Here is a 26,848-nt window from a genome sequence, read left to right on the forward strand (position 1 = left end):
GAAAACAGATGGGGCTCCAGGGAGCCAGTCCTGTGACCAGGCTGGAAGGGAAGGGTCTGTTGGAGGAGGAGGGAAATAATACTGCTTGGGAGGGACAGGGATCAGATGAGGAAGGGCCTTGAGTGAAATTCAAGGATATGAATGAAATTGACAAAGACACGGGAGAGGGAGGGTTATGCATAGATCACCAATCTCCCTGTGGAGGGTAGATTTGAGAGAGGAAGGTAAGCAAAAGGGCCGAGCCACTGTGGAGATGTGAACTTGGCTCAGGAAGTAGGATGGTGAACAGGGGCAGATGCAAAGACAGGGGAGGTGGGCTCTGGGCTTGGTCACAGAAGTGAAGAGGAGAGGAGGTAATGAGTGCCCAATCTCTGGCTGTGTGTGTCATTAGAGATGGGGAAAGTAGATTCAATGTGACACATTAGGGCTTGGTGTTACCACCAGGAAACAGGTGGAGTTACCTAATACATCATGTAGAAAGGTTAGGATGGGATTTCTGAGAATGCTCTAGGCCAGGGTGACCAAGAGTTGGTCATTTAAGAGTGGTGGCCATGAACAAGTTGACATCAAGGAGGTTTGTGGAGGGGGATAGTGCTGGGGCACAATGTTGTCTACTGGCTAGGCTAAGGAGAAGGAGCCCTAGCAGGGAACTAAGGAAGAATGGCCAGAGAGGTGAGTATTATCTTGAGTTCAAGAAGGAAGGCCATGGCCAAGGTGATGCTCCCAAAGGGTCCAGATAATTTAACGTAACCTTATGTCCTATCAGCATATCATTCTTCCTTTAAATGGCCCCTTTAAAAATTTGAGCCAACGTCTCAAAAGTTGTGGCAAATGGCACTTGGGCCAGGATCTCTGGAAAAGCCTAGGCAGCCTACCACATTGCTTCAATCTACACATAGGTCCCTGTGCTTCGGCCAGACCTGCTGGTTTTCTGCCTAGGCTCCAAACTTAGGCAGGTTGCCTTCTGCCATCTTGAGCTACTTTGCCTCAGGCTGCTGCTCTCCTGTACCACTGTCGTCCAACAGGGACCCTGCCAAGTCCTTAATATCCCCTAGCACAAGTAAGATAAGGCTGTGAACATCAAGTTTACTGCTGGAGACCAAAGATGCAGCCCCTCCCAGTCCTGCCTGTCCCTGTTGTTCCCTCACATCCACAGGTCAGGGACTAACTCCACAATCTGCCTTTCACCCAGACCTGCCCCTTCTATGAGAAATAGGCCCCACAGGGAGCAGAGTATACAACCTAAGCTGCCTGGGGCTGCATGCCAACCTGTAATTTTGTCCTGAGTGACACCATTTGTGAGACCTCAGAATGGCTCTGCTGGGCCTCTTTTGGATCTGTTTGCCTAATCTCCTGTGTGAAAATGCTTGAACAAGAAGAACTTAAATTATCATTGCAGATGATATGATTCTATACCTAGCAGACCCAAAAGGGTCTACAAAGAAACTATTAGAGCTAATAAATGAATTCAGCAAAGTGGCAGGATATAAAATCAACACGCATAAATCAAAGGTATTCCTGTATATCAGCGACAAATCCTCTGAAATGGAAATGAGGACAACCACTCCATTCAAAATATCTTCAAAAAAAATAAAATACTTGGGAATCAACCTAACAAAAGAGGTGAAAGACTTATACAATGAAAACTACAGAACCCTAAAGAGAGAAATAGAAGAAGATCTTAGAAGATGGAAAAATATACCCTGTTCATGGATAGGCAGAACTAACATCATCAAAATGGCGATATTACCAAAAGTTCTCTATAGGTTTAATGCAATGCCAATCAAAATCCCAACGGCATTTCTTGTAGAAATAGAGAAAGCAATCATGAAATTCATATGGAAAAATAAAAGACCCAGAATAGCAAAAACAATGCTAAGCAGGAAGTGTGAATCAGGCGGTATAGCAATACCAGACTTCAAACTATACTACAGAGCAATAGTAACAAAAACAGCATGGTACTGGTACCAAAACAGGCGGGTGGACCAATGGTACAGAATAGAGGACACAGAAACCAATCCACAAAACTACAACTATCTTATATTTGATAAAGGGGCTAAAAGCATGCAATGGAGGAAGGATAGCATCTTCAACAAATGGTGCTGGGAAAACTGGAAATCCATATGCAACAAAATGAAACTGAATCCCTTTCTCTCGCCATGCACAAAAGTTAATTCAAAATGGATCAAGGAGCTTGATATCAAATCAGAGACACGCTGTCTGATAGAAGAAAAAGTTGGCTACGATCTACAGTCGGTGGGGTCGGGCTCCAAATTCCTCAATAGGACACCCATAGCACAAAAGTTAATAACTAGAATCAACAAATGGGAATTACTCAAACTAAAAAGTTTTTTCTCAGCAAAAGAAACAATAAGAGAGGTAAATAGGGAGCCTACACCCTGGGAACAAATCTTTACTCCTCACACTTCAGATAGAGCCCTAATATCCAGAGTATACAAAGAACTCAAAAAATTAGACAATAAGAGAACAAACAACCCAATCAACAAATGGGCCAAGGACCTGAACAGACACTTCTCAGAGGAGGACATACAGTCAATCAACAAGTACATGAAAAAATGCTCAACATCTCTAGCTGTCAGAGCAATGCAAATCAAAACCACCCTAAGATACCATCTCACTCCAGTAAGATTGGCAGCCATTATGAAGTCAAACAACAACAAGTGCTGGTGAGGATGTGGGGAAAAGGGTACACTTGTACATTGCTGGTGGGACTGCAGATTGGTGCAGCCAATTTGGAAAGCAGTATGGAGATTTCTTGGAAAGCTGGGAATGGAGCCACCATTTGACCCAGCTATTCCCCTTCTTGGTCTATTCCCTAAAGACCTAAAAAGAGCATGCTACAGGGACACTGCTACATCGATGTTCATAGCAGCACAGTTCACAATAGCAAGACTGTGGAACCAACCTAGATGCCCTTCAATAGACGAATGGATAAAAAAAATGTGGCATTTATACACAATGGAGTATTACTCTGCATTAAAAAATGACAAAATCATAGAATTTACAGGGAAATGGATGGCATTAGAGCAGATTATGCTAAGTGAAGCTAGCCAATCCCTAAAAAACAAATGCCTAATGTCTTCTTTGATATAAGGAGAGTAACTAAGATCAGAGTAGGGACGAAGAGCAGGAGAAGAAGATTAACATTTAACAGGGATGAGAGGTGGGAGGGAAAGGGTGAGAGAAGGGAAATTGCATGGTAATGGAAAGAGACCCTCAGGGTTATACAGTGGAGGGGGTAGAGAGAGGGGAGGGGAGGGGAGAGGTGGGGAGGGGGGAGGGTGGAGGATGGGAAAGGCAGCGGAGCACAACAGACACTAGTATGGCAATTTGTAAATCAATGGATGTGTAACTGATGTGATTCTGCAATCTGTGTATGGGGTGAAGGTGGGAGTTCATAACCCACTTGAATCAAAGTGTGGAATATGATATGTCAAGAAATTTGTAATGTTTTGAACAACCCACAATAAAAAATTAAAAAAAAAAAAAAAAAAAAAGAATTACAGCACTTGCAAGGACAAGTCGGTCTCCACAGGGAGTGTCATTCAGAAGTATTTCTGAAAACTGTGTTCCTGCAGGGATGAACCACTCATCTGCTGACTGTTTAGTCCTTTGTTGATCTGAGCATCCCTACTCCCAAATGGGATTCTTGTGACACTTTTTGTTTTTTGTTTTTGGTACCGGTGATTGAACCCAGGGGTGCTTAATCACAGAGCCATACCCCCAGCTCTTTTTGTTTATTTATTTTTTGAGACAGGGTCTTGCTAAGTTGCTTTAGGGCCTCACTAACATGCTGAGGCTGGCTTTGAACTTGCAATCCTCCTGCTTCAGCCTCAGAAGTTGCTGGGATTACAGGTGTGTGCCTGGCACACTTTGGCTTTTTAAGGTTAGGCTCACAATACAGAGGATAGGGCTGTTAACAAGCACTGAAGCAACAGGCTGAGGTCAGAAAGTTGTATGAGGTTGGGGAGACAAATGAGCTCTGACCCTGTTCAAGAAGGCCTTGCTCTCCTCAGTCTCTGTGGGAGGCTATCCCAATAACTCACTGAGGAAGCAGCTCTGAATGCTGGAGGCCACTATGACAGGAACAGCTCCCAGCAGGGCACTGGCCTTCTCTCTGAGCCCTGACCACCTCCGGAAGGAAAGACTCACCAAGACCAAGAATCAACAGTCCCCTTTGAGTCCTTGTGGTGTTATTAGAAAGATTGTAAAGTTTTCTTTTGAAGGGGAAAGAAAAAGAAACCTTAGTCTGAAGCAGCAAGATCCCAGGCACTGGGGAGGAAGATGAAACTGCTGAAATCGGCTTCTTTGAGTATTTTTAGAAATGCAAATGTTTCTGGAACTATAAATGTTTCTGGAACTATACTGAAAAAAGGCCTTGTTTCTGCAGTTTACCGGGCTGACCAACTGGAGGTAGCCCCTTTGAGCCTAACCTCCAGGCCAGCGTCTCACTTTCCAGGTGTTCCCTGCAGTATAAAAAGTCAGGTAGAATCCTCAGGTCTCACCATGAGCTTAAAAAATAACAGTCAAAGTAGAACTCGAACCTGCCCACACGCCCTGTGGGTGCACATTCTGCGAATAGAAATACCATAAGGTGTTTGAGGCAGCCTTTCAAAGCTGTCTGAAAATTGGTAGTCAAGATAGGTTACGAAAGTTGAGTACTGCAATTACCCTCTTCCTGGAATTGCCCATGGTGACTTGTGGGTGAGGACCATGAAGCTTTTTTCCTAAACCAATTGCTTTGCTTGTAAAGTTGCTGTGAATCTTAGAAAACTAGAAGAAAATGGGTATCTTATCAGATTCAGAAAGAGTGCCTCATGGGAGGCCCTGTCACTAATTAGTTCTGTGACCTTGAATAAGTAAGGTCACCTCTTGGGGTTAAGACAGAGACCTGAAAAAGCCCCCAAGGTGGCTCTGGGGATTACCATTCAAATCCTCTATGTAGGGGAATGGTCAGCTCCAGCTTCCCCTGCTCCCCTACCCTGGCCATTTCTTCTAGCTGCCCTAGCAGGGTGTGGTTCCCAGAATGCATCCTGCATCTGTGGCTTCTGTACTGGATGGGCCCAGAACTGCACAGTCCTTCCTCTGGGAGATGACCCGCTGGTGCAAACGATGATTCTTTCTCCTTCCTCTTGTTTTTGGCCTAGTTTGTTTTCCTCACCTATGTGCTTGGAGTGGCTTGGCTGGGCGTGTTTGGTTTCTCGGCAGTGCCTGTGTTTATGTTCTATAATATATGGTCAACTTGTGAAGTCATCAAGTCACCGCAGACCAACGGGACTGCGGGTGTGGAGCAGATCTGCGTGGATGTCCGGCAATATGGTACTTCTTTTTAATTTTCTCCCCCTTAATTTTTTGTCGTCTTGTTGCATATATCTGCACCTTAATTATTACAGAGGCATCCCCTTTACCCATGGCCTGTTTCACACATTCATCTATTGAATAGTTTACACTCTTTCCCTTCATATACTGTTTTCTGGATGGAAGCATTGCTGAGGCTTTTAACTTGCTAAAGGATGTCACTCAATAGTTTTATATTTTTAAGTGTTTAGTAAAAGATGTTTTTTTAAAAAAATATTTTTTTAGTTGTGGATGGAGACACAATATCTTTATTTACTTTTATATGGTGCTGGGGATCAAACCCAGTGCCTCATAATACAAGGCAAGCACCCTACTACTGAGCCATAGCCCCAGTAAAAGATGTTTTTAATGTAACATTACTTTATAATGCAATTTAGTCAGACTTCTGGGTATCTACTATAAAAATATTTTTCTTTGTTTTATAACTGACTTTTTATCTAAAATGATACATACTGTACAATCTAATTAATTTCTATATCCAACTCTTAAAAGTCTTTTTTAAAATGACTAATTGTTTAAACTTTATCTATACCAAAACACAACATAAATCCAGATGTATTTTTAAATCATCAGGATATATGCTGTGGAAACTGCCTTCAGCTCTCGGAAACTGCTTTAAATGGCTTATTCTCATGAATGGGATCCTCAAAATAGGGAATGAAGGTTGGTTCCTTGTGACAAGCCACAGAAGGGGCCGTGGGTTCCTCTGGTCAATTAATTTGAGACTTAACTTTCTGCTGTGAGAGAAGGCAGCATCTCAAGGAAGAAGTCTAATTACTGCTTCTAGCCAGGATGCTAGGAAATCTGTTCCCTGGCAGAAATAGGAAAAGAGATCTTCATTAGAACTGAAGAAGTAACTATCCTTCTAGAGCTTTTCTGGAAACAGATGAATATTTAATTTTTGCTTGTTTTTCTCACGTGTCTTATTCTCAACACCTTGTTTTACAACATAATATGGAAATAACTTAAAACTGCCCATCACACTAACCTCTTCTCACCAAAGTCCCATGCCAAACAACACTGTTCTTTATGATGGGTTTAGAAGCAGATCCTGAAGTTGGTTTTTAAAGCATTTGTGGAAAAATATTTAAATATGTATCATTTCCCTCTTCCTTAAAAAAAACTTTTCACCACAAATTTTTGGGGGTCCATAATTATATTTTTAAGTCCTCTGTATTTGCCCAGCCAGTTAGCCTTGCAATCACTGGCTTCACCGATAGTTTCCCATCCTTCTAAGGCATGAAGATTTACTATGGGCCATCACAGGGATGGAAGGAATAAGGACTTTTTATGTTTTTTAAATACTCTTTCCTTACCTCCTGGGAGAAGTGTAAATTGAACTGTGCTTAATTTTTAAGCACACACTTAAACGCATTAAAGAGGTAAAAGAGCAGTATCTCAAGGGACAACTGTCACTGTAGAAGGGACTCAGGATTACAAGAGAGATATCACAAAACTAGACTGTTTATCCAATCCTCTGGGATGAGGGGCACTAGTATTTTTTTTTTTTAAGTTTCCAATTTGATTTTCAATTTAAAAATATTCCCAACACATATATACAATTCTTTTTTTCCTGGTGCTGGCAATTAAATCTAGATTTTGTATATGTAGGCAATTGCTCCACCACTGAGCTACATCCTCAGCCCAGGCGTCCAAAATACACATCCAAAACTTTTTATTAGATTTCAATAAACTTAAAGTTTCCAAGTTTGTACTCTCAATTTTGACACTTCTCTCAGGTCGACCACTAGCCAAGAGCTTGAATAGTCAGGCCACAGCACAACATTCATATGGAAATTTATCTAATGTAATGCTTTCTGATGGGTCACCTTGCAGATACAGTTAATAAATTCACTATAGGGAAAACCTAGTTTTGAAACAATCTTTACAAATATCAACTCAAAATTGAACAAAGCACAATTTGTAGGAGGAAAAAACACCAAGCTGTTTAAATCTCTTACAGACCAGGTGACTTTGCTCTTGACCTATTGTCCAAATAGGGCTTACTCTATTCCAAAAAGCCTGTTCTGTAGACAGCAGACACCTCAGCTATTGCTGAGGAACAGTCTACAATTATGTTACAATTGGCAGCCAAAGTGGTGGGGTCTGTTAAGAACATGAGGTTGGCCGGGGATGTAGCTCCGTGGTAGAGGGCATGCTTACCATGTGTGAGGCCCTGAGTTCCATCCCAGCACCCGCCCCCCCCCCCCAAAAAAAAAGCCAAAACAAAACAACAAAAACCCACCCAAGGCACTAATTGGCACTAACTTTCTATTGGGATTCACTTTGCAGGTATCATTCCTTGGAATGCTTTCCCGGGAAAAATATGTGGCTCTGCCCTAGAGAACATCTGCAACACAAATGAGGTAAACCTGCCACGGGTTAGGGGGCTCATAGGTGATGGCCTCATAGATTAGACTGAGATAAAGGGTTCTCCCAGCTGTAAAAGGCAGGAGAGATGGTCAACATGCTATCATGGACAGCTCTTTTATGCAGACTCTTTAGTGAACTCTGTTACCATCACTATTCAATCAGTTTTGGCCTACAAAAATGGTCATTTCATATGTTCCAGCCCCTTCCATGAAGGGCCTTAGGAACTGATGAGCTTTTCCTTCTGTCAGTAATTTAGGAGTGATCCCAAATCTACAAATCTGAGAATTGATTCTTTCTGGAAATTTTTAAAAAGAATACGTCACAGAAAAAATACCAATTAATTTTCATAGAAAATTTCTCCTGAATTTGTGCATATACCAAGTTTTTAATTAGAGTTCACCATTAATCATTTCAGTTTCCTGACAACTTGCTGTTATTTCCTTATACACTCATCCTTAACTGGCAATTTAAAACCAAAGTCTTATGATATATTATCTTGATCCTACAATATTCTTTAGACATGGGCTTGTAATTGTTAATAAAGCAAAATTCTTAAATGCACCAGTGGGAACTTGCATAGTTAAGAAAACACCAATGTGATGTGCTTTTGAAAGACAACAAGTTAAGGGAATAGTCAGCCCCTACCCTAAAATGGATTGGCTCAAAGTAGAGTCTCCTATCCTAACCTTGGCTGCATACTGCAGTCACCAGGGAGCATTAAAATATACTGATGGCTGAGGCCCAACCCCTAGGTGTTCACATTCAATTGGTGTGGGGTGCAGCCTGGACATCAGAAAGTTTTTAAAGCTTCCCAGGTGATTCCAACGTGCAGCCAGAGCTCAAAGGGAACACAAGCTTGCTTCTAGCCTTTTAGAGAATAGGTACCAAGGAGAAGGATGAGGCAGCACCCCAAAATGGGTATAGACAATGCAGTCCACAGAAAATGCTTATGCTTGTGCCTGTTCTTTCCTAGTTCTACATGTCCTATCACCTGTTCATTGTGGCCTGTGCTGGAGCTGGCGCCACCGTCATTGCCCTGGTGAGTAAGTGCATCAGGACCACCCTAGTCTAGCTCCCCTCCCCCCAGCCTCTAAATGACAGATTTCCCTTCCAGCTTTTGCCAGCCTACTGAAGCAAAGGATCCTGGCACTCAGCCTTGGGTAACTGTTCCTCGTATAAACTTACCTCATGTCTAGTTTATAGGAAGTAGTAGTGGCTGCCTTGGTATTGATTGTAAGCGATATAATTTGGACTCTGGAAAGAAGAGAGGGTACCAACACTGGTTGACTGGGCCTAGCATGCTCAATTTAGTACTTAGTATCATGACTTCATTCATGGACAGTTGCTCAAGTGAGGCACTGCCCATTTCTTTGTAAAGAAATCTTCACTTGCATATGGAAATATGCATATATATATACAGATGTATACATATATGATTGATCTCATTATATGTGTGGTAGTTCTGTTCTATAAAGTCATTTCAAACACTGAAATATTGAATATTGAACCAGGCCCCTAAGGGGGAATATAGAGTAGGGTTGATATAAGCCTCTGGTCATATCTTCACCAACTTGTCAGTACACAACCTTGTTTTGTGTGTTTTAGTGTAAAGACACCTTATTTAATATATATTGTTGCTGGGCGTGGTGACACACGCCTGTAATCCCAGTGGCTTGGGTGGCTGAGGAAGAAGGATTAAGAGTTCGAAGCCAGCCTCAGCAAAAACGAGGTGTTAAGCAACTCGGTGAGACTCTTTCTCTAAATAAAATCCAAAATAAGGCTGGGGATGTGGCTCAACAGTTGACTGCCCCTGAGTTCAATCCCCGGTACCCCTCCAAAAAAAAAAAAATATATTGTTGGCCATGAATTCAACATTAATGAATCAACAGCACCACCACTCATGCCTGAATGAAGTCTAACACGCAGATTATCTCTGAGGTACAGCACAGTCTATTTGTGAGCCATCTTAAATGGCAGCACTTGCTAGACCTTCACAAGGACACTTGCATACAGTTTGAGCTGAAACAAGGTGGCAGAGTGTCACCTTGTTCAACCTCAGCTCAAATCTTACACTGCTCTGTATTTGTCCACTGACTAAGGAAGTGCCTCAAGTGCCTATTGTTTTGGTCACAAATAAATTTTAGTCAGCAGGCAAATTTTATTTTTAGGAATCTGCTCATAAAAATCAACTGTATAAAACACATAGGCCTTATGTGTGTAATTCTGGGATGCTACCTGGTTTGTGATGTGAAGAAAACCAATTAAGATTGGCAGAACAGGGGCTGGGGTTGTGGCTCAGCGATAGAGTGCTTGCCTAGCACATGCGAGGCCCTGGGTTCGATCGTCAGCACCACATAAAAATAACTAAATAAAATAAAGGTATTGTGTCCACCTACAACTAAAACATAAGTTTAAAAAAAAAAAGATTGGTAGAGTAAGGGGAGATCTCAGATGCTCGGAAGTGACTCATTCCCAGTTATTCTAAGTATTAAGTCATTCATTCCCATGATATACTACTAAAAGCACAACTTATGAATTCATGGTGGTGACTTGTTCTCTTGGCTGAGCAACAGGCAGGAAGAGAACTAATTGCTGCTGAGCAGGCAGTTTTGGAAAGATGAGGGGAAATAAGATGTTGAACTTGATCTTTCTCATGCTGCTGACCCAGCTCTTCATCTTATTATTCTTGAAACACATCCAAGGCTTTTTAATAAGCTTACTGAGGGTAGAGCCAAGGACTTAACATTGTATATGTGTGATGAGAAAAAGTTTGTGTGCTAGATGTGGAAACCATCTGTTGTGATTGGAAGTGGGGCAAAAAGAAACGCCGTAGACTATGAGATGGCATCCATCCCTGCCCAAGCTTAGAAGTGTTGGGACATTGGCCCTCACTGCCTGTATCTTACTGTCCTGTTTTGTTCTCTTCCACCAGCTGATCTACATGATGGCTACCACATATAACTATGCGGTTTTGAAGTTTAAGAGTCGGGAAGATTGCTGCACTAAGTTCTAAATTGCATAAGGCCAATAAGGAGCTTTAGAGAGCTCTACTCTGTAGCGTGAATATCACTGACACTTCAGACTAAAGCAGAGTCTGTTTCTGCAGTTTTGTTACAGTAATTTGTAAATAGCTTCAGTTAACTCATTCGCATGTTAGAATAATATGACTTACTATACATGAATTACAAAATAATGATGTGGCTATTTCCACATTTTGAAAAGCATTCAGTTACTTACTGACATTGGTGAGCATCCTTTCAAAAACTTTCTTGAAAAACGTTGAGCAGTATCTAAGTGAAGTATTAATGCTTTGACATACCTGCATTTTCCGTTACTTATGCTTGCTTGATAACCACTTTCAGTGATGAAAATGCGAACAAGTGCTGAAGATGAAAAGAAATGTTTTAATCTGGATTTTGTTTTGTTACTGTAGAAGATATTTTGCAAATTTTAAATTTGACTTAAAACAACTTTTTATGATCATATGGTTCACTACCAAATAAATGCCCCCACAAATAAAGCAGATGAAAATTTGAAGGAAAAGGGTGTCACCCATCTGATTTCTCTGAAAAAGGATCTATGAATTATTTTTTTTTTGCATAACACAATCATTCCTTTAGAGCCTACAAAATTGGTAACCTTAAATGGTTGTCTTTTGGTGAGTAGTAACTGTTTCTTCATAGCTAGTTGTCAAATGGCATGTAAGATTTTAATGGGAAGAGAAATTGGGCCTGAATCTGAAGGTCTCAAATATGTTGTGAAGGAAGTAAGAAATACAAGGAAATTGAAATAGATTTATTTTGCAGGAAATATGGGGAAAATGGGAAAGAAGTATGTGCCACATCAATTGTAAAGAAGGATAATGAGGATTTTTACATTTTGTGAAATGAAATAATGGCAGTTATAAAATGAAAAATAGTTTCACTACTAAAAATTTGTTAATTAAGAAACTGCATGCTTTGCTTATATAGTTCTTAATTTTGGTTTTGACATTTAATTTTTCCATGTTAAATATGTAGTTTAATTACTCAAAATAAACATTGTTCACACTTTTAGGTCTTTGGGGGAATTGATTTTTTTTATCCACAGGTGGAAAAGATCTTTGCATTATACTTAATTAAAATAAACACAACGGGTTTCTGAACTTCTGCATTAGTCTTTACAGTTATCCTCAAAATGGTAAAAAGCACTCTTATGTTTCATTTTTGCTTTTTCTTAACAATAACTTCGGCCATTTTCCCCCCAAGTTCACTATATTTGTGTACTAACTTTTCTTCAGCCTTTTAATATGAAGCCAACTAGTAGAGCATGCTCTGTGTCTGACAGCTCTGCTAGCAGAATGAGTATTAATACCGAATAACCCTTGCCCCTTTACAGTTGAGTCCATCTAATCTGACTAGCAGCTTGCTTTGCCTTCTCACGTGCTCACTAGCCATCATGCTCACCCTTCTTTTCCAGATCCACTTCCTCATGATACTGTCTTCTAACTGGGCTTACTTAAAGGATGCGAGCAAAATGCAGGCTTACCAGGATATCAAAGCAAAGGAAGAACAGGAACTGCAAGATATCCAGTCTCGGTCAAAAGAACAACTCAATTCTTACACATAAAATGTTTGCCAGAGTGTTTCTGCCGACGATTTTACAGCTCTGACAAATCATCAGCTGCTCTGCAGTACAGATGTGTATCCCACCAAACTAATGTAGATGTACCAACATTTCACTGTCTGTCTCAAGCTACTGGGATGTATCTCTAGGAAAACCTTCCAGTGGGTAAATCTTTCTTTAGGACAAATATTGGAGGTTTCATGTCAGCCATTTTAAAAGGCAACACTTTTGACAAACTGTTCATCCTTTGAAAATTTGTGGCATGTATGTACTTATTGCTAGAGCAGTTCTATCAAGACAGGCAATGGGAATACATCATACTCCTTGATAGGGACCTATGACATGCCAGCATCAAGGGATGTGACCATAAATTCACATATGCTATCTGCCCTCAAAAAATAAAATCTACATAGGAAATAAAATGGAATTGGTGTAAAGTTCCAGTTCTGACAGCTGACATTTATTTAACTTGGGCTCAAAGATAATGTGATTCCTATGACTGACTTTAAAAAACAAATTAGCACCCCTCAATTCCAGGACCCATTGATTTCCTCAGCTAATGAGAAACCTATTTTTCAAAAATACTACAAAACGAGAGCTTACAACAATTGTGCTGAACCTAACACAGAAGAAGCTGAATTCTGACTTGGTGACAAGCTTTCCAGAATCAGTTTTATAATAGATTTCATTTACACAATGATAATGACAGTTTTCATTCTTCTTGGGAAATAAGCATCAGCTCTGCCTTAATGAGTATTTACCTGAAATTTCTAAGAATTTATATAACCAGAGGCCCCAAACTCCTTCACAGAATTTTGTTCCATAAATATTTTTAAGAAGTGTTACCTTATTAAAATGACCACCATTCTAAACCATTTGTAAGTGGTCTGAATGGTGAGTTTACAGTTTCATAGCAACTATCTAAAACCTAACTGCAAATTGACCACAGACCTCTAACCTCCTACTTTTATAGACTTGAATACATAATTTAAGTTAGGGTTGGTATTTATTTCATTTCAATTCTTATCTTGGTTTCCTGGAATAATGTTTAATGTTCGGCAAGAAAACTGCTTGAGTTTAAGCCATTTCAAAAGAAATTTGCCTTCTAAGTCATTGTGTTCCAGAACATTAAGTGACTATAGGTACTGGGTTTTAGTGATGGTAAACTTTGTGTTGTTCTTTTTGAAATGATCCATATAGCTATTGGGTGCATCAGTGCTTTTCAAAGGGGCTGCATACTATAGGGTTAACTATGTATATTCATGTTAAGAGTTAACTTGTGATTTGGCTGTTTCCTGGATTTAAAAACATACATGTGCAGAAATGTATTCAAATGAAAGGAAGCATACCTTTATCAAGATGCTATTAAAATTGAACATCAAGTATAATATTTCATTTGGATTTTTTTTTTTTTGGTTCATGCCTAAAAATGCCTATTTGGATTTTTGTTTTTTAAATTGGAAGAAGCTCTCTTCTGTGTAGAACAGTTCCAAAGTAGCTTAGTGTTTTGTTTTCCTGTTGCATGACAGACTTAAATATTTTTTTTCCAGCAGTGAGGGTGCTGTTAGAGTCCAGTGTTTTAGAAGAGGCAGTGTCTAAAGCCTAATTTTACTTTTCTAATTCTGGTAGCTATTACCAGGAATTTTTGAAAGTTTTGTTGAAGTAGTCTAATATTTTTTATGTAAAGAGCATTAAATTTTGCTATGTATAAATTTTTGTAACCTAACAGTGAATCAATATTTTCTATCAGTGCCAAGGGCTTCCTGTAGTTCTATTCAAGTGTTACAATAAATATTTGTAGATAATAGTCAATACTTGTGTATGCTTATTTTAAAGATCTATTTAGGTGGAAATAGTTGTGGATGTACTAAGAGTAATGAAATAAAATTATGGCTTCATTTGCTTGCCTTTTTACCATACATAAATCCTATCTTTCTCTGTCCTCAGTATGGTGTCATTTTTAAATATGCATTATCAAGATTTCACATTTGCATAGAAATCTAATCTAAGAGTGCTGTTTTATTTCTGACAAAACTCTTCAGCGAGAGCATTTTAAGAAAACATTGGAATCCACTGGGCTATATTTTGCATAAAATGCCACTAGCACTTTATAGAGTTCTATGAATGAAAAGTATAGAATTTTTCTGACTAGCTTCTTCAATAAAATAAATAAAAGCCATCTACCGATAAGATTAACACAAGGCTTACTCTTGGGCAAAGTAGAAATGGGGAACCTTAACAGGGTCCATGTACCCTTGGCTAATTTTCAAACCCAAAGTATGGAAGTTGAGTGAAAGAAGAATTTATTTGGAAATGTAACAATCTAGTTGTAACAGTTACTCTTTGAAGCAGCAGAGCTAAATTTGTTACTAGGATTTCATTTTATAATTTTTTAAAACTAATCTGTCAGCATGCTTATGCATTTGGATATTCTACACCTGACCTTTCTCAGTGAGGACCAGCCTTTGTCATTATTGACACACTGACATTCTAAATGAGGTGCTGACTCTGCCCTTCATTCACGCCTGGCTCACACCCAGCAGGAGAACAAGTGGGAGCCCAATTAGCCTGCTATTTGTCACCGCACATAGTACCTTCTGTTTAAACAGCATTTTGTACAATTAACGTAAGTCACGTGAGTCTCCTGAATAAACTAAATTATGGTCTGATAAGATCACAAGCAGTCTCTTTAATTATTCAAAGTAATCGGGCCACCAAACGTAGAAACCTCTGGGGGGACAGATTTTTCTAGTTACATCTTGTAAAACTTGACTTTTAGGAGATGAAAAGTTAGAGTTACTGGGGAGAATCTACTCATTTAAAAACCAACAAGTATATTCATTAAAAATGAAGACCAGCTGGGCATGGTGGCATACACCTGTCAATCCCAGCAACTTGGAAGTCTAAGGCAGGAGGATTGCAAGTTTGAGGCCAGCCTCAGCAATTTAGCAGAGTCTGACTCAAAAAGGACTGGGGACATAGCTCAGTGCCCCTGGGTTCAATTCCTAGTACCCCTTCCCCCAACAAAAATAGACCAAAGATTCCACAATAAAGATATTATCTCAGTCTTCTATTACTGCTGTAACAAAATCTCATAGACTGAGTAATTTATAAAGAACAAATGCATTTCTTACACTTTTGGAGGTTGGGTAGTCCAAGATCAACGGGCTTGCATGTTCGCGGTCTGGTCTCAGATTCCAAGCTGCCCCCTCCAATGGGGATGAATGCCGTATTCAAACTGTGGAAGGGCAAAAGGGCCTACTTAGTTCCTTCTAGCTCTTTCTAGCCTCGTCACATTGGGGTTAAGTTCCACCATATGAATTTTGGAGAGACAAACATTCAAACCATAGTAGATGTGTTATTTCTAGACCCCAGAATGGAAAAGTCTGACTTTATATCAGAGGGAAAACCTGAGCATATTGGGGAAGATAGCCTCCTGTTCTATATGTGGAAGCCTCACTTTGGAGAGGACTTGAACTTCCAAAATGTAGGCCTGTAGTTCAACCACAGTAAGATAAGTATAACCCAAGACAAAAATGGGGAGGGGGGGAAAAGAGTTCATTTTAGTGTAATGAATGAGAAACTATGGCTGGAGAAGAGATTTCACTTGATTAGATTAGTTAAAAAAAAAACAAAACACTCCAGTGGATTAATACAATTTTTATTAAGAATTTTATCTGGTTATAGAGAAACATTTAGAAAGCATGATGGGTTACATAATTTCACTGTTGTATGTGAGAAGTCTGGGCAGCTAACATGATTACCAAATGTCATCTGGTTCTTCATGAGAAAAGCCTGTGGAACTAAATTAGGGAAAGAACAAAAATTAGACACTTTTATGATTCCTTCCTAAAGTTCTCATCCTTCCTTGAGGAAGGTTTTTGCTCTCAGAGTTTGTGTCAGGATCAACATCACAAGTTTAAAAAAAAAAAAAAAATTCACAATCTTATTTTTTAACCCAGGGGCACATAACCACTGAGCAACATCTCAGCCCTTTTTATTTTGAGACAAGGTCTTACCAAGTTGCTGAGGCTGGCTTCAACCCTTCTGCCTCAGCCTCCCCTGGCTACAGTGCCCAGTTCAACTTTTTAAAGGCAAGTTCAAGTATCTGACCATTTCTGTTGGGCTGACAAAATGAGCACTAATGGTTTGCTAAAGAGCAATGTTTAGGAAAACCATACCTTTCATCCTTGTCACTGGATAGCAGCGTGTCCACTACTGAGCATTCTCTGGTTATCTTTTTTGAGCTCTGACACAAAAGAATTTTGAAATTAGATATGAATTAATTTTATTAAACATTTTGATTTCTCTGAAGTATTTTTGCAATGTTGAGTCTCAAAAGAGTTGACTTTTAAACAGGAAATTTAGCAGCACATCAAAATAAACTGGTATACACTTTCAATACCTATAATTCAATCTTAAAGCAAAATCTCTTCAATGTTCTACCTAAACACAAATTATGAAATTTTGCCAAAAGAGCATAATATATTGAAGGGTTGAGGGCCCATTTGAAGTGTGGATTTTCTGTACTTTTAATTTTTGTCTTCAGTAAAGAAAACAGATTCCTGTCCCTAGGAGTTAAATCACAGAAGCCCTTGGTGCCATCCCCCAACCCCTCTGTCACCTAGATTCCCCTCCAAAGCATAGGCACCTTATCTGCAGATAACTCTTGGTCTTTCCCCTGCTGGATGATTTTCATATATTTCTCTAAAGGATTTTCTCCATGAGTAGATTTGTCTCTCACATCTTGAACAGTCATTTCTAATTCATTTTTCATTTCAATCTTCAGTGATTCTTCAATCATTCTCTATAAAATAGATGGGGGCCCAAAGAGGAAATAGATATATTTTAAAAGTTTTCAGTGTTTAAAAACCATAGTAATATAAACCTAATCCTGTAAAGTAAAACTGCATTCTAGAGTACCATATATAAAAATATATACATAAATATAATTATACCTATAAAATATATATCTTTAAATTAAAGTAACTGCTACCATCAAAGGGAGATGAACATATCCCAATGAAGGAAGGCATTAATTTGCTTAAAGTGTACTGTGCTTTTAGACCCAAATTAACCAGGAGTCCAGGGAACATTCATATGGAAGATTAATTTAAGCAAGACTTGGCAAGCATGCTAAATGGCCAGAGTAATCCATCTGCCTAGAACTAAAATCAGGCCACAAAAGGCAAAAAGAGAACTATGGGAATTATGTATGTCTGGAAGCAGTTGGGGCCTGGCACCTGTCTCCCCTGGTTCTTCTAGTCCTAGCTAGCTGACTTAGGAAGCCTCTTCTTTAAACCCCATCTATAAAGGGAAGCTCCACAGCAAAACATAGTCCACCTCATAGCCCTATGAGTTTAAAGATCAGATGAGCATGTATGCAAAAAATGCTTTCAAAAGCCATCCTTGGGCTGGGGTTATGGCTCAGCGGTAGAGTGCTCGCTTAGCACATACGAGGCCCTGGATTCAATCCTCAGCACCACATAAAAATAAATAAAATAAAGGTATTGTGCCCAACTACAACTAAAATAAATAAATAAATAAACAAACAAACATTAACCGCCCCGCCCCCACCCCCCAAAGCCATCCTTTATCATCACACTCAGAAGGTGTATGCTCTCCAGCCTTTCTCGTGATAGTATGACAAGGAGAGGAGGGGAGGCCTCTTCCATTACCTGCCACTTAGGATTTCTGGACACCATTGGCTCACCTCTGAGCTCCAGGTAACCTTCTGAAGGCATTCAATGGAGAAACTACTACAGAGACCTTAGCCAAACATATTACCCTTCCCTGATCCAGTTTTTCCAGTTCTCTTCGTTCCCTTTCTAGAGCTTCTTGCCGTTCACTCTGCCTTCGTTCTTCTTTTTGCCTTCGTTCTTTCATTTGCTTCTCCCATGATTTTTCATCTTCCTTTTGTTCTCCAAGTTCTTTCTGATCAATACCTAACAGAACATAAAATAGTGAGTAGCTTCCAGCATCAGATTTTCTAACGACTACGGGACTGTTGGATTTCTCGTGGACTGTTGACCTGCTTCAAGCTGCTGCTGTTATACTTTCATGATTTGCAAGCCCCTGCACATTCCTAGCACCTCACCTTTTACTCTCCCCAAGACAAGTATGACTTGACTTCACCATGAAGGACTCCAACTGTCCTCCCTGAGTGCCATGTTTTCTCTTCCTTTACTTATCTCCCTCCTCCAGCCTTTCTCCTGAAATCCTGCATTTCTGCCTCTGCATTTGATTTGGATTCCACCCCTATCTTCAGGACCCAGACTGAACCACTAGCCCCTATTTATTTATGCAGCAGTTTCCTAACTCTTTCTTCTTCCCATAAACATATTCAGGTCTCTGATACCCCAAAGAGGACACAACAAACCCCCCACTCTCCCCTGGCTGCTCTAGCCATGTTACACTGTTCAGTCCTTGCTTGTTCTACACTGATGGTGGCCCTTCCTGGTGTTTTAGTGATCACGTCAGCACTGATAATTCCCTTGTCTTTCTCTAGCCCCACACTCTCCCCAGACTCACATGCATGTTTCCAGTGGATTCCCTGACAAAGCATGTGGAAATCCTACAGCATGGGCTTCATCCTGAAGTACTGGTAGCCCTTTAATCATGCCCTTTCTAGGCCAGGAACAGTGGCATATGCTTGTAGTCCCAGCTACTTGGGTGGCCAAGAGACAGGAAGACTGTAGGAGCCCATGACTTTGAAGTCAGATTGGGCAACACATCAAGACCCTGTGTTGTAAAAAACAAACAAACAAGCAGACATGCTCTTCTTACTGTCTGTCCATTGGGCCACCAGGGCTGGCAGATTCAAATTCCTCATCCTGGTGCTATAGAGAGGGTCCTTCCTTCTCACCACTTCCAGGGAATACTGAATAATGCAATCAACACTCAACCTGCTGTGAGTTTCAGCACTAGGCATTTCCTGCAGGGAAGCCCTGGATTTGCCTGTAATGTCTCTACTCTGGCAAAGTCCAAACCCGCGACAGTCTAGGGGCAAGAAAAACCTGCCTTCTTCTTCTCAGGCCTACTTCCCATCTACTACTGCCTTTGAGCATGAGAACAGTATATGTATGGACACACTCACTGGACCCGAACTGCAGCCGTGTTCTCCGCTCTCTGTGCCTTTGCCCCCACCCCACGGTTTCCTTAACCTGAGGCACACCCTTCCCCCAACCCCTGCCTCTCCCACAAAACCACAATGCTGTTTGAGAACCAACTTAAATGCCACCTCCTCTGAGGAGGACAAGTAAGCAGTTCAGCACCTTTCTTGTATAGCTTTGTCAAAAATCACGAGTACTTTTCTCTCCTCCCACTAAGTTCCTTCCCGGCAAGGCCCATGTTTTAATTACTAGTCTGGCCCCTCTCTCCAGCTCCTGGCATAAGTCCCTACATGTCGAAGCTTTAATTAAATCTCAATCCCACAGATGACCATGCTGGTCTTTCTCTTCTAACTCTGGCCCACAACCTACATATTTTTACCCAAGCAACGCCAACAAGCAGAAAAACCCACAGGTTCACTAGAGGACTTCAAAGCTTTTTGCTGTGCCTTGTCCTGAAGTTGTCAGCAGGAACTGAGTTAGTTTTACTACTGGCAGAAAGGCAACATGGGCATCTCTCAATCCTTGCCATGAAATTAAAATATGAGAGCAGGCCATTAATCATTTCCACAGATAGAACTACAGTGTCCTCCTTGCTGGTGAAAGAAAGGTCACTTCTAAATGCTACCACTTTCCTATACACAGTTGTGATCTCAAAATAGGAATGTTGTCTGGGGCCAATTAACAAAGAAGAAAAAGGGCTGCTCTCTGTTCTGGGGTGTATTTTGTAGCTGCAGGGTGGATGCAAAAGCCAGGACAAGAAGCATGTCCACTGGGCACCTCAAAGTCACAAAGTTTCAGGTTCTTCATTTCCCTCTGCTTGAACTAAAGAGGCAAAATGATGAATATAAGAGTATTTCTCAATAACCCAAACAACTGGGGCTGGGGATGTGACTCAAGCGGTAACGCGCTCGCCTGACATGTGCGGGGCACTGGGTTCAATCCTCAGCACCACATAAAATAAAATAAAGATGTTGTGTCCATGGGGGAGGGGGGAATAACCCAAACAACCATGCTGCTTACTAATTATTTCAAAAACTATTATGATCACCACTGTGTCTCAAGGCAGAACACTTAGTGCTCACTGATTTCCTTTTATTTTGATTTCCTCCCTCACTCAGGCCTGTGTATATGGACACTGCCCCTCATCAGTTGGTACAATTCCTCCTCAGAGCCGCAGTATTGGCTTGCAGACTGCCTGGGTCCCCCAACCCCTAGAAACTCCATGAAGGAAGGGGCTCTGTTTGGTTCACTGCTATATGCCTAGTCTCTAGAGTAGTGCCACAGAGAGATTGCTCTGGATCAATTCTGGTTGAGTGAATGCCTTTCAAAGCAGATTTACTCAGGAGCCAGCAAAATCAACCCTCTTGAAGTCTTGCTTCTTTCAGTACTTCCTCATATGCACTGTGATTTAAATTGAGAAACTGCTAACCAGAGGCTTTGAATATGTTTGGGAAGACTAAAAGGTAGCTTTACTTGAGACACTTCTTTTCAGGTATGAGGCTTAAGCATTTTGGACTAAGGAGAAAAGGCCCAGGCTGTACTGTTCCCTGATCCCTCCACCAGAGAGGCAGGTGGGTAAGCTGGAGAGACATGGGCAGACAGTTTTCCTCCAGCACCAATTGTTATGGGCCAGGCTATATGGGCAGTGACCAAACAGACTCCATTTTATCCTGAGACTCCATATTATGTAAGAAATGCTTCTCCCATGGGAAAGCCCCGCCTCTGAACCCATTAATAGTTACCTAGCATATCATACTTGGCAACACAAAATAGCAATTCTTATGCAATGTAAAATTGTTCTCTTTGGTTTCCATTTCTCTTGGGCAATGTACCTTGTCAGAGATTGATTATCTACACATTAGTAACCATTCTCTAACTTGTACTGAACTAGGGTCATTTTGACCCACTTCCCTTCTGCTTGCTTGCTGCTATGCTAACCTGGAAAGTCCTGTGGGAAATACCAATGTACATACACAATGCATTGTCTTGCTAACTGCCCAAATCAGCTTCTGTACCTGCTTGCTTGCAGCTATGTCAACCCAGATGCAGTTTTTGCCATTAAATATCCTAAAATGCTCAGGCTTGGGCCTGTTCCTTGCAGAGACATTTATGGGTCCTGTGGGAAATACTTGCCAGCCAGCTGGCTAAATAAAGAGTCTTCAATTTGGACAAAACTGGGACTTGGTGTGTTTTCTGAGCGACCTGCCCCACAACACAATCACCTTAGTGTTATCAGCTTTCCCCAAGACTGAAATATAGTTTTTAGGTTCTAATCTCTTAAGACATAATGGAAGCAACCAGATAGAAAAATAATAATATTAAAATGTTACAATCACATAAAGATAGAGAACGTGAGTTGACCATTGTTTCAGTTGTTCAACATTGTTTCCCAAGATGCTAAGGCTCCTACGGAATGATTTTTGCAGAAGTGTATGATGGAAAAGTGTAACTGTTCTGTCAGACTCAGAACAGGTAAAAAAATACATTTTTAAAAAGCAACTCTCCTGAGCCAGGGCTAGAGTTGTGGCTCAGTGGTAGAGCGCTTGCCTAGCATGCATGAGGCACTAAGTTCAATCCCTGGCACCACATAAACAAATAAAATAAAGATATTATGTCCATCTACGACTAAAAAAAAAAAAAGGCAACTCTCCTGAGCTGGGCGCAGTGGTGCACACCTTTAATCTCAGAGGCTTGGGAGGCTGAGACAGGAGAATCGCGAGTTCAAAGCCAGCCTCAGTAACTGCGAGGCACTAAGAAACTCAGTGTGACCCCATCTCTAAATAAAATACAAAATAGGGCTGGGGATGTGACTCAGTGGTCGAGTACCCCTGAGTTCAATCCCCAGTACCCCACCAAAAACAAACAAACAAACAACAAAAAAAACGCCATCAACAATGATAACACTCCAACTTTAAGACTGAGTAAGTTATGCTTATAAAATCCTTCAATGATATAGGAAATAATTTATATAGCACAGAGGCTGGCATTCAATATATGGCTGTGCTAACTGCTAGTTTAAAACAAGAAAAACCTACTTGAGTTATGATGTGGGACAGGTCTTGTAGGCAGAGTAGCTGCAGCAGCATCCACATGAGGCATATCACCAGCAGGGTGTAACCCATCTGCTTCAAACTGTCTTGACCTGTTCCCTGCATCTATGGGAGGTACAAGCAATTGTGTCATGAGTCCTTAAGTAATAGGAGAAGGGAGGGCAGGGCAGAGGGCAGAGGGCAGGGGGCAGGGGGATTAAACCATGGAACACATGAACTATAGCTAAAGTGACTAGGGGAGCCCTGCCTACAGGATTCTAATAATTTTTTTTTTTTTTAACTTGCAATCTTCCTGCCTCAGCCTCCCACATGTTTTTTTTTTTTTTCTTTTTTGGTACTAGGGATTGAACCTAGAAGTGCTTAACCATGAGCCACATCCCCAGCCCTTTTTTATTTTGAGGCAGGGTCTTGGTAAGTTGCTGAGGTTGGCTTTGAACTTGCGATCCTCCTGCCTCAGCCTCCTCAATTGCTGGGATTTACAGGCACACACCACTGTGGCTGGCCAGGATTCTAACAAATTCTCAGTCACTTGCCAACATATTTACTTTTTGAGGCAGTTTTTGTTTTTATTTTGCAGTGTTAGTGATTGGGCCCAAAGGGTTCTTATACTTTAAAGAATTAAATTTGTTGGGGCTGGGGTTGTGGCTCAGCGGTGGAGCGCTTGCCTAGCATGCTTGAGGTGCTAGGTTCGATCCTCAGTACCACATAAAAAATAAATTAATTAATTAAATAAGTGTATTGTGTCAACCTACAACTAAAAATATTTTTTTTAAAAAGTTTTTTAGCTGTAGTTGGACACAATACCTTTATTTTACTTATTTTATGTGGTGCTGAGGATTGAACCCAGTGCCTCGCATGTACTAGGCAAGCACTCTCTTGCTGAGCCACAACCCCAACCCCTAAAAAATAAATGTTAAAAAAAAAAAGAATTAAATTTGTTTACAAAATTGGATTCATTACCTAGCAGGAAAGTCAATCCGTTTTTTTTTTTTTTTTTAATATTTATTTTTTAGTTTTTGGTGGACACAACATCTTTGTTTGTATGTGGTGCTGAGAATCGAACCCGGGCCGCACGCATGCCAGGCGAGCGCGCTACCGCTTGAGCCACATCCCCAGCCCCAATCAATCCGTTTTAAGAGTTCACTTGATTGATGATAAACCATTTCCATTCAATTTAAATATTGAAGATTCAACTGGCCAGTTAAAAGAACTTCACAAAATTTACTAAGCATCTCATTGAATGGTTCAAAATATGATATTTTCAGATTTGATGATAAGTTTGATAAGGTTAAATGATAGATTGTATACAAGTAGATTTCTCAAGCTGGAGAAAGCCTCAGAAAAGATGGACCCTGCATCCTATTTTATACTTATAAAGTGGACTATGTGGTGAGACAGTCCAAGAAAAGGCTGTAGCCAGGACATCTGTTCCTGGACTCTTATTTTAATATTCTTTTACCTCCATTCTTTTACTAAGGATGGGATTTTCTTAATCTAAACAGTCAACATCTTTATATTCCATAAAAATTTTTTAAAAACCTACTTATTTTAAATCTGAGATAATCCCAAAGTGGGTAAATTAAGTATTCATTTATGGGCTTAAGCCTGTAACCTCAAAATGATGAGTCATCCTGAAATTTTTAAAAAGAGAACTCAGCTGAACCCCTGAAAATCTTCATGACAGAAAAATGAGGAAATATATCCATGTTTTTGGTCTTATCACAAAATAAAAATGTCCTAGTTTGTAATTACTTTGCTTATAATAATGGTTGTTTCAGTAAAACTAAACTTTCTACAATTTTAACTTATAAAAACCGGTACTTATATTTGAACTTACATTCAAAAGATGATTCAAATTCCTCATTATCCTTAAAAGCTAGCTTGTCCAGATTCGAAAATTCACTTTTTTCTTGAATTTCAGTCTGTTTCTGATGAAGACTGGATTGGAAGAATAAAATTCATGAATGTGAATTCTTAGTAATGTTAAAACCTAACAGCAGAGGATGACAAAAAGCTGTCTGTGACTCAAAAAAATAATTTGAAAAATTCATTTTTCTATGGCTTATTAAAATATAGCCCTGGTGCACTGAGTACTCACCAGGCATAAGGTATTGTTCTCTTAGTTTTCTAATAACCACAAGAGACAACCTTTCATACAGCACCAACTCAAACCAACTGAAGATACAATTCCATGAGCCTGTGTGTGTCAAATTGTACTAACTCAGGGTATGTGTGGGTCTGGTCTTTCCTTTTGCCTTTATTACAAGACAGTACAATATTTTAAAAAATTAAATGCCCTAGGTCCATGATAGGTACATGTAAGTTTTCAACTTTATACAGGAGAACTACATAAACATCAGGTGCCCAGGCTCAAACCCAAAACTAAGGAGTCAAATTTCCTACTGTGGGGACCAGGCACGGATGGGAGTCCTGCCCCCACTGGCCTAATTTCCAAAACCATCCACTTCCTCCTGCTTCAATAATCATATTCTAGAACCCACTATCACTTCGTAATTTGTTTTAATGATACATAAATCAGAACCTTATCTGTTTACATTTAAATGTCATTTTTTAAAAATGGCTTTTTAATGATGTATGAAATTGTTCCAACTTTAAAAATAGTTAGTTGTTTTGACAAATTTCAGACATCTCTTTATACATCATGCTTATTCACAGAACTTGCAAGGTATTACATAACATTCCCCCCCGGGTATTCAGATGATTATCAAAGATCACACATGATTTTACAATCTGACTACAAATTCTATAGTATCACATCATCTTTAAGATCTTCTTAAAAAAAAAAAAAAAAAAAAAAGGGCCAAGACAGCAGGTAACATGATTCAAATGAAGCCCATCAAACAATGGTACATACCTGGCCTTCTGTTCTGGAGGGCTGGAGGAGGAAGGGGCAGAGAGGCTATGCCCAGATTCCACGGGTGATGGCTGGGACATTCTGTCAGGACAAGAATTGGGGGAAGCAAGAAGTGATTTGCCCACACCTACAAGGCAGAAGGAATCAGGGCAAGAATATTAAAAATTGCATGAAGAAGACACCAACGTAGATTTTAAAAAGCTCTATTAGTGAAAATAGGTTATCATCTCTGAATATATGAGTATGATGTTTCAGATCATAAAGGCAACAATTTGAACACTTAAATTATAACTCTCGACTTAATACTAAAATGTACAAAACTGACCAGTAGCAAAGGAATGGCCACTGTCACCCCCTAAACACCTCTACATGCTAAGTGAACACCAGATCTTGACTTTTTTTTTTTTTTTTTTGGCTGTATTGGGATTGCACCCAGGCAGGGCCTTGTGCATGCTACATCCCCAGCCTTATCTCAACATCCTTTATGACACTGATTCCCGTAACAACCCTGGGACATGGGAGGGATGCCACTATTATTAACCAGGAGATGGTAGGTTCAGAGCAATCACAGCTGCTCCAGCAAGGGCTCCCCCAGGCTCACTGCTACATGTGCTATCTACTGTTTCCTGCTGTCTAGGGCCTGTATAAATATTCAAGAAAGACATTCCATGATGACCAGGTCTGCCCAACTCCCAAGCATCCTGCGACCCTTTGGATAGTAGCTTACCTTCCAAATACATTTCATTATTGAGGCTTCTTCTTGCTTTTGGAAGGGGCGTGGAGGAGAGACGTCTGGAAGAAGTACTCTTGCGTGCCCGCGAAGCTGTGCTGCCTGTCTGTGCCTCAGAGGCGGCACTCTTTTCCTCGTTAGGTGTGCCCACCTGAGGCTGCCCAGAGAAAACTCTGTCCTCTGCCAACATCCGTCTTTCTGGGTGCTCAGGGATAACTCGGTCCTCTGTAAAAGCACATCTTTCCAGGGAGCTAGAAGTGACAGTTTTGAGGGTTCCCCGTAAGTGCGAAGACGGTGGACTCTTTGCTAGTGGTGGGCTCTTAACCGGGTTTCGAAGAACTCTTCGATGGTAATCTCTGAAAGCTTTCTCCAAGCGTTCGGCCTCTTGCTCTAGCTCTTTTACCCTGGCTTTTGTACTAGCTACAAACTCAAGGTCAGAGTCTGGGGAACCAGCCTCTTTTCCTGTATTTGGATAACCTGTGATTCTTGGTACAACTGCAACTGCCGTAACCTTCTCCTGTCCAAGAGGGCTGTTTGAGAAATCCCTGCTTGTATCACAACTGTGAGGCACCATCTTGCCATTTATTAGCCCACTCACAGACCGATGGCTCAGAGACTGCTTTGGGTTGCGGTACACTTCATTCTCCAGGGCTGCAGATTATAAAAAGGTAATTTGAGAAATGAGGACAAAAGGCAGTAAGCAAAATTAAAATATACTTGAGAA

General features: G+C 40.4%; 2 protein-coding genes across 10 annotated transcripts in view; one reads left to right on the forward strand and one right to left on the reverse strand.

The window, feature by feature from the left end:
- Gpm6b (glycoprotein M6B) overlaps positions 1 to 14,169 on the forward strand; it is a 165,101-nt gene extending 150,932 nt beyond the window's left edge. For 4 of the 6 annotated variants that reach the window (XM_058572576.1, XM_046424356.2, XM_046424352.2 and 1 more), the window contains 4 exons: positions 5,169 to 5,340; positions 7,672 to 7,745; positions 8,726 to 8,791; positions 12,211 to 14,169. In XM_058572576.1, coding sequence (XP_058428559.1) covers positions 5,169 to 5,340; positions 7,672 to 7,745; positions 8,726 to 8,791; positions 12,211 to 12,360 — 462 coding nt within the window. In that variant the 3' untranslated portion in view covers positions 12,361 to 14,169. Of the gene's footprint in view, positions 1 to 5,168; positions 5,341 to 7,671; positions 7,746 to 8,725; positions 8,792 to 10,684; positions 11,808 to 12,210 lie in introns of those variants that run through there. The other 2 variants (XM_046424353.2, XM_046424355.2) reach the window with 1 other exon arrangement.
- Positions 14,170 to 15,450: 1,281 nt separating this feature from the next.
- Ofd1 (OFD1 centriole and centriolar satellite protein) overlaps positions 15,451 to 26,848 on the reverse strand; it is a 41,647-nt gene continuing 30,249 nt past the window's right edge. For 2 of the 4 annotated variants that reach the window (XM_058572573.1, XM_058572572.1), the window contains 8 exons: positions 26,122 to 26,775; positions 25,395 to 25,521; positions 24,357 to 24,457; positions 22,505 to 22,624; positions 18,145 to 18,302; positions 17,009 to 17,164; positions 16,539 to 16,606; positions 15,451 to 15,595 (listed from right to left, as the gene is read on the reverse strand). In XM_058572573.1, the coding sequence (XP_058428556.1) occupies positions 15,466 to 15,595; positions 16,539 to 16,606; positions 17,009 to 17,164; positions 18,145 to 18,302; positions 22,505 to 22,624; positions 24,357 to 24,457; positions 25,395 to 25,521; positions 26,122 to 26,775 (1,514 nt within the window). In that variant the 3' untranslated portion in view covers positions 15,451 to 15,465. Of the gene's footprint in view, positions 15,596 to 16,002; positions 16,161 to 16,538; positions 16,607 to 17,008; positions 17,165 to 18,144; positions 18,303 to 18,888; positions 19,099 to 22,504; positions 22,625 to 24,356; positions 24,458 to 25,394; positions 25,522 to 26,121; positions 26,776 to 26,848 lie in introns of those variants that run through there. The other 2 variants (XM_046424351.1, XR_006847149.1) reach the window with 2 other exon arrangements.

The sequence above is a fragment of the Marmota monax genome, unplaced genomic scaffold (assembly GCF_021218885.2).
Source record: "Marmota monax isolate L192 unplaced genomic scaffold, Marmota_monax_Labrador192_F-V1.1 WCK01_AAM20220418_F8-fsc00089, whole genome shotgun sequence".
Taxonomy (NCBI): domain Eukaryota; kingdom Metazoa; phylum Chordata; class Mammalia; order Rodentia; family Sciuridae; genus Marmota; species Marmota monax.